Source organism: Chaetura pelagica, unplaced genomic scaffold (genome assembly GCF_000747805.2).
Source record: "Chaetura pelagica isolate M959 unplaced genomic scaffold, ChaPel_1.0 scaffold314, whole genome shotgun sequence".
NCBI lineage: Eukaryota > Metazoa > Chordata > Aves > Apodiformes > Apodidae > Chaetura > Chaetura pelagica.
The window spans coordinates 628,100-635,300 of record NW_009953218.1 but is presented as its reverse complement, the minus strand read 5'-3'; the positions used below and the strand labels follow the sequence as shown (position 1 = coordinate 635,300).

The 7,201-nt window shown below is 45.1% G+C and overlaps 1 protein-coding gene across 1 annotated transcript in view; it reads left to right on the top strand.

Annotated features, from left to right (window-relative positions):
• The window catches only part of KCNMB4 (potassium large conductance calcium-activated channel, subfamily M, beta member 4), an 11,710-nt gene extending 7,281 nt beyond the window's left edge, over nt 1–4,429 (top strand). The window contains exon 3 of the mRNA XM_009997759.1: nt 4,261–4,429. Coding sequence (XP_009996061.1) covers nt 4,261–4,429 — 169 coding nt within the window. The remainder of the gene's footprint in view (nt 1–4,260) is intronic.
• The last annotated feature ends 2,772 nt before the right edge of the window (nt 4,430–7,201 follow it).

Genomic DNA, 7,201 nt, shown 5'->3' with positions numbered 1-7,201 from the left:
TACTTTCCTCACCTTTTAACAATAAAAACAGAATTCCTCCCTCCTTGTCGTCTTAGTGAAAGGGAAAGGTGTGTTTTCAGAGTTAAGACAGAGACTTCTTTAGGGATTTTTTTTTAGTCTGCTAATTTAGTTAGTTCATTCTTTCATCCTGGGGCTGCTGCTGGGCAGTGGGAGTGATGCTGGGCAGTGGCCATCCATCTCTGTTCACAGCAGAACCAAGTCTTGATGCTTGAGCAGGGCTTGAAAGTGTTCAGTTTTTTTCCCCCTTTTGTCTCACCAGGTCACTCTCTTGTCCCTTCTGCTGTTTTGTACACTGATAACTGGAGTTAGAAATCTGAGTGCATCCCCTTGAGAAGCTTTGTCTTTCCTGGAATACTGGAATGCTGAATGGCAGCATCCCCAGAAACAAGAGCTGGTCTGTAACTGAGCCTAGGGGCAATATGTGCAACTCCCCTAGTCAACATCTTTGAACTAAGGTATTATATGGAAATCACTGAGCAAAGATGGGTTTATTATTAAATGCACTGTGCTTGCAGGGATGAGCCATAATTGTATCTGCTGACGGATATAATCCCTTTTACAGGGAAAAGAAACACATTTCCAGGCCTGACATACCTCCTTTGGGTTTGGCGTTGCAGCCTTAGCACCAAGGAAGCGATTTCTTGAGAGAGGAAAAAACAACTGAGAAATTACACTTGTGTGTAATCCTTTCTAATGTTGGAGGACAGCAGCTCTGCACACCTCGCTGGTTCTTTCAGAGGCTTGCTGGGATGTGGTGGCCATTCTGCTCTGTGTGAAAATTCATTTCTTCAGGAGGTGGAGGATAGGTCTTGCCCTAAAGTAATGCCATCAGCCTGGAAGAAATAAAACCCATCAACTGTATGCTAAAGTCTTAATTAATGACTAATGATTTTGCTAAATGTAATTAATCTAAATAATTATCATTCTAACTCTCTCTATCTTCTCCTATTTTTCCTTAGTCTTTTGTTTGGGACCTTGCAGATCTCACATGAAATATCTGTGGTTTTTAGCCTGGCACAAATCCTCTGAAAACAAGTGCAAACATGTTTATTCTTCAGGTTTTTAGCCAGGTGGCCTCCAAGGCCCTTGCTCCCACTGCCCACCATGCCAGTCTTCAGCTGCTGGGAAGGGACTTGCATGTCTGGCTTGCAAGTCACCCACCTTGTGCTTCCCTACCCCTCTTTCTAAGGAAGTGAAAACCTGGGGATGAGTCCAGTTACCTCGTTCACAGGGTGCAGCACATGGGGCCATGATGAGCCCCCAAGCCCCTGTGGTTACCTCTGCACGTCTCCTGCAGAGTTGCCGTCCTGCTGGGGCTGTGGTTTTCCTGCTGCGGGGGATGCCTGCCTGCCTGTCCCTGCCCCTTGGGATGCCTTCATCATGGACCTGCAAATCCAGTATAACCCATGTGCCACTAGGCTGTTTTTCCTGGTATGGGGTGTTTTCCTCTGCCTGGATGATGATTCCTGGGACATGCACAGGCCGGCCTGGGCCCATGGACTCCCTGCTGGCGCCAGCCCTGGGCTACAGCAGCAGAACACAGGCTCAGGCTCTTGTGCAGCACATTGTGAGGCTGCAGCAGGGCTGGTTTTCTATCCCTGCCTTGGAACCTGTTGTTTGCCATTGTTTGCAATCTCAGCATCAATAAGCAGAGGCAAATGGAGTTACCCTCTAAAGGCAAACAATAAACATTTTCAATAACCCCTCTTCAGGTATTTCCTTTTGTTTAAAAGCTGCATTTCAGTAGCACCTTCTGCTGCTGTTACAACCTCTAAGCTGTTTTCCAGAGCACTTTCCATAACTGCTGTCAAGTTTGGTGATGGATCTGCAAGGGAGGGCTTCTGAACTGGACACTGCCAAGCCTAGGCTTCCATCCTCCACTTCCTCTTCCTGCTGCCCCAGCAGTGCCCAGTGCTCTTCCCTATGCCTGTGATATCACCATGCGGGACAGCAGATTCAGGAAAGAGGAGCTGGTCCTGACTAGAGAGGAAGGGAATCACATGAACACAAAGAAACAGAAGTATATGCTGACAAAGATTATTTTTAGAGGTTTCCATGGACTGTTACAGACACATAACCAGGACCTGGCTGTCCTGGAGCATGAGGTCTACTTGCAGCCAGTGCTGTCTGCCTTTATGAACTTTTCTGATTCACTCTTAGAGTCTAGCAGTGATTATCTGCACTGGAAAGTTAATTTGCAGTAAGATAAAGAGCAGCTGAGAGCATGTTTGTTCTTCCAAAATAGCCACGCAGATTAAACCAGGTAGGAGCAAGGATGAGGTTTGTCTCCAAATTTTTTTTGGTGCCAAGTGTCGGTACCGAGAGGCTACATCCCACAGGGTCCTTGAGCTCTTCCGTGCACCAGGTAACCCTCCAGGAGGGCTTCCTCCCCACCCCTTCCCCCCACACCTTAACTAAAGAAGGGCACTTAATGCCTTAAATGTGGTGCCAATAGTAATTTAATTATGTATTTCTGGGGAACCCAGTCATGACTTGATACGTTATCTGAAGAGATGCTGTGAACAGTTGGCAGTGAGTTGCTGCACACCTTCTGCCACGCAGGAGATGCACAGGGCCTCTTGCTGTAGCTAAGAATAGCAGTGGTATCCACCTGAACCCAAACCTCATCCTGAGGTTTCATTAAAGGCCTCTGTAAGTCTTTGATTCTTTTCCAGAAGGGAAACTCTTTTAAATTACTAAGTTGTTAGCATTAAAGTTACCCCTATAAATGACTGTTTGGCATCCATTGATGCTATTTTTGGTACAGATATTCTCCAAAACATGTAAGATCCAGTCAAAAGGATATCTTGCTCTGCCCAATCACACTTTGTTTTCTTTAACTGACTCAAATTTTCCAGTTTCTTTGCTTGCCCTTTATTTTTTAACTCTTTGATTGGTATCCACTTAAAAAAAATTAGTTAAAATTCAACATCACTTGTAAGCTGAGAGCTGGAAGGACTGAATGCTGCCTACTTAGGTCGTCCTTGCCAATGAGCACTCTGCTATTCACAGATGATAATACAGTAAATATGAGGGAAGCAGTATTATACCTCCTGTGAAAGGATTTTTCTGTTCAGGTGCTGTCATTTATATGGCATTAATTGGTGAGTTGGTGCCCATAAAGGTAATATTATTTTATTCAATTTATGATCTCCACACGTGCCTGGTTATGGGGGTTTTTGGTTGAGCAGCCCTCACATGTTTCACTACTGAATACACCTGGGTTTCTTTTGATAATTTTTTATGTTGCTGAGTTTCAACTTTCATGCAGCTGAGCTGCTCATAATCAGAGTCTTATTCTGCTCCTTAATACACAAATAGAGACACATGGTGCTGGCCTTGAGGAATCTCCAGAGGAAACTCCACACAGCAATTTTGAGTAGGAACCCAAATGCAAGTGCAGGTGCAAATAAATCAGGAATCAGGTGTAGCCTCATGGCCTGGCTCCACTGACACCTAAAGGATGGATAAAACCATTGAAGGTATCTCCATTACTTCTCAGCAAAGAAAAGAGTTTCTTCTTATTTCCCCTACTGGGAATGTTTTCTTAGTGCTGCTTTCCAATCAGGATGATGCTGTTCGGGGACAGACAGCACAGTCATCACACAGGTATCTGGTTCCCATGTGCCACCTCATTAGGAGAGCTTAACTACCAGGACCCAGCTGGACAATCCTGTGTTGCCAGAATTCTAGGCTGTGAAGTTTGCTGCTTGAAAGAGCACCAGGTAGAGTTGATGAAACAAAATTAAATGGGAGTGTTCAATGTAAATGAGGACCAATATGAGTCAAGACTATATATATATATTTTCCTAATTAGAGGAAGTTCTGTTTCCTTCCTCTACAGATAGTTTTCCATCAGTCTCTGGCTCTAGATGAGAAAGCAGCAGGAAAGTGCAAATGCTTCAAGACTGCTTTAATAACCTTGCTAAACTGCAAGGAGAGAAGAAAGAGACAGAGCTGAGGAAAACCTGCCATCAGATTTCCCAACTGACTTTCCACACTTGAAAGTGTCAGATGGACTCCTGATCTTTCAGACATTCAGCACGGCTGAACTTCCAGACCTCCTGAGATGCCTCCTCATTGCTATTTTCCTCCTCTCTCTGTTTCCCTTTGGAAATGCATTAATTTCTCGCAGACCCAACCTTTATTGTTTCCATGACAGATCCTTTCCACGTATGATGAAATGATGGTGTCATGTTGATTAATATTTTCTTCCTCTTCTGTTCCTCCTTTTTGCAGGCCAGATGATGTGATGCTGAAGCGCACCCATGATGAGACTGTCATCTTGCACTGCTTCCTCTGGCCTCTGGTTACATTCCTGGTTGGAGTCCTCATCGTGGTCCTGACCATCTGTGCCAAGAGCTTGGCTATCAGGGCAGAGGCAATAAAAAAGAAGAAGCATTTGTAAACAGCAAGTTTGCTGCTGATGGGAACCAAAAGGCTGCAAGAAGATCTCAAGTGAGGCATCTTGACACACCTGCAGGGCTGGAGGGCACCCAGCTGCACCTCCTTCCAGTGTCTCATCTGATGGTGGAGTTGCTCTTGCCTCAGGATTATTCTTGGGAGACTGCCCCATGAAATGTCAGCTAATTGCTTCTTCTGCCATGACAGCAAATAAGAATATTCTACCAAAAAATAAAGTCTAGACTGCACCAAATATGCTCTGTGCTGGTGGCCCCCAACAGCAGCTACCCAGGTCCTCAAGAGACAGTTTATGAAACACCCTGATGTTGCTCATTTCATCTCCACAAAATGGTCTTTACTATTATTTACTATTCAACATTTAAAATATTTACTTTATGATAGACTGTATTTCCAAAATAACAAAGTTTGGTAGTTTTAGGTAGGTTTTTTTTAACCTTTGTTTTGAGTCTTTTTTTTTTTCTTTTTTTTTTTTTTTTAGTAAAAAAAATAACACTGTGCTAATTTGAGGTTTTTCCACTGTGTAGAACTTCATTTTAAAATTAAAAATTTAACTTTCGTCTCAACAAAAACCTTTTACCATCACCCCACCTGTTTATTGTGAAGAAATGTAGCAATTTCTCAGAAACATTTCTCAAAAAAAAAAAATATTAATGGAGCAATTATAGGAAAGGATGATTAAATACTGGATCTAATTGTATTGCCTTGGTGGTGTTCAGTCCCTACAGTTTTACTTGTCCTCTTTCCGTTACCCTTTTCACCAAAGTGCTCTCAGGCTGGATGCAGCAGGGGTGTGATTTTACTACCAATGTTCCCAAATAGTGGGGTGCCTGGGCGTGTGCTAAGGGGACCTGTGAGCTGTGGTGCCACATAGGTCACCAGGCTCCAGAGGTGGCTGGGGAAGGACATCAAATCCCTGAGGGGCTGTGAGAGTTCCCTGCTGAGCTGCCAACCCCGTTCATGGCAGCTCTAGGCAGGGTCTCTCCAAGGGGAATGCTCCTGGAAATGGAAGGCAGGCTGGGCACAGCATCTCACTGGATCTTTCTCTCTGCCTTTCCGTGCAAATCGCTGCATATATCCCTCAGCACAAGAGTACAGACCTGTTGGAGAGGGTCCAGGGAAGGGCCATCATGATGATCAAAGGCCTGAAGCACCTCTGCTATGAAGACAGGCTAAGAGACCTGGGGCTGTTCAGCCTGGAGAAGAGAAGGCTCTAGGGAGACCTCATAGCAGCCTTCCAGTACCTGAAGGGCCTACAAGAAAGCTGGGGAGGGGCTTTTCACCAGAGAAGACAGTGATAGGACAAGGGGTAATGCTTTTAAACTGAGAGAGGGGAGATTCGGGTTAGATATTAGAAAGAAATTCTTTGCTATAAGGGTGGTGAGGAACTGGAATGGGTTGCCCAGGAGGTTTGCTGATGCCCCATCCCTGGAGGTTTTTAAGGTCAGGTTAGATGAGGTTTTGTGCAACCTGGTCTAGTGGTTCCCTGCTCATGGCAGGGGGGTTGGAACTTGATGATCTTTAAGGTCCCTTCCAACCTTAATGATTCTATGATGGGAATGCTGGCCAGGAGTGCTAACCCTCATCCGCTTGCTAAGTGCAAAGATTTCTATGTGTCTGGTAGTTTCCTCAAGCACATCTGAGACCAGAGGAGCTTCATGGCACTGTCCCTGTTCCCGCAGGGCTGTGCATCCTGGGACGGGCTGCATGGCTGTGCAGGGCTGGCACTCAGTGGGGGAGAAAAGCCACATGGAGCAGTCAGGAAATTGAGTCTCTCCACATGCAATTACTGGCAAAGCACTGTAATCTACATTAACAACCATACCGTTCACTGTACTAATCACTGATATTCTTATGTTTAAATGCCTTGTGTTTTGCTGGGCTTTTAACACGCTGGAGAGGTATTTTCCCAAGGGTAAGGAAAGTGCTGGAGTTGAAAGCCTGAAAGCTTTGCTGGCACGAGGTGTGGTGACAAATCTGCTTGTACTGCCCAAGCTCCATCTCAGATTAATTGTATTGTGCATTTAATAATTGATTCCTGTACAGCTTCTTATTTTGCAAGCTTGTCCACACTGTGGGAGTTGTAGTGCCCAGTGGTGGGGGCAGCAGGGTAGCTGGAGGTGATTCCCCACTCCCCTGCTTATTTGCTGTGTAAGTTTCAGGAAGTCCTCTGATCCCAGTGCACTCCAGGATAGCTATTCCCGTGAAGGAATTTAGAGAAATCTGTTTGTGAAGGAGGGGAACTTGATGCTTCTTGGATAGTTAGTCTGTATGAAAGATCTGATTAATGTTGGTTGCACTTGTTCAACCACTTCCAGTTCTGTCAATGAAAAGTGCTGCTTGCCTGAAAATGTCCAAATCCTCTGTTTTAAACTCCACTTCTTTGGAGGTACCTGTTTGCAGGATCACACAGGCATCCTCTGTCTCAGCCTGCCAAGAAGGATAGCACTTGATGCACTGGATGAAGAGGTGTTGGGAGCACTCAGCCTGTTGGAGGGTCAGAAGTTGGAAGCAGCAGTTGGAAGCTGCCAACTTCTGGCAGTGCTGTCCTGCTAAGGACGTTGATTTCTTTCACTTGTGTCTTGCTGCCATGGCCTTGCTCACATCACTGTGATTCTTGTGCCTTGGAAACCTGCAGAGACATTGCACACTTGCTTCTAGTTTGGGGGGGCAGGTTATTTAAAAAAATTAAAAATAATTTTTAAAAAGCTAACTTTTTCACACTGCAAATCATAGGAAGCTGCCACTGGGTGGGGGG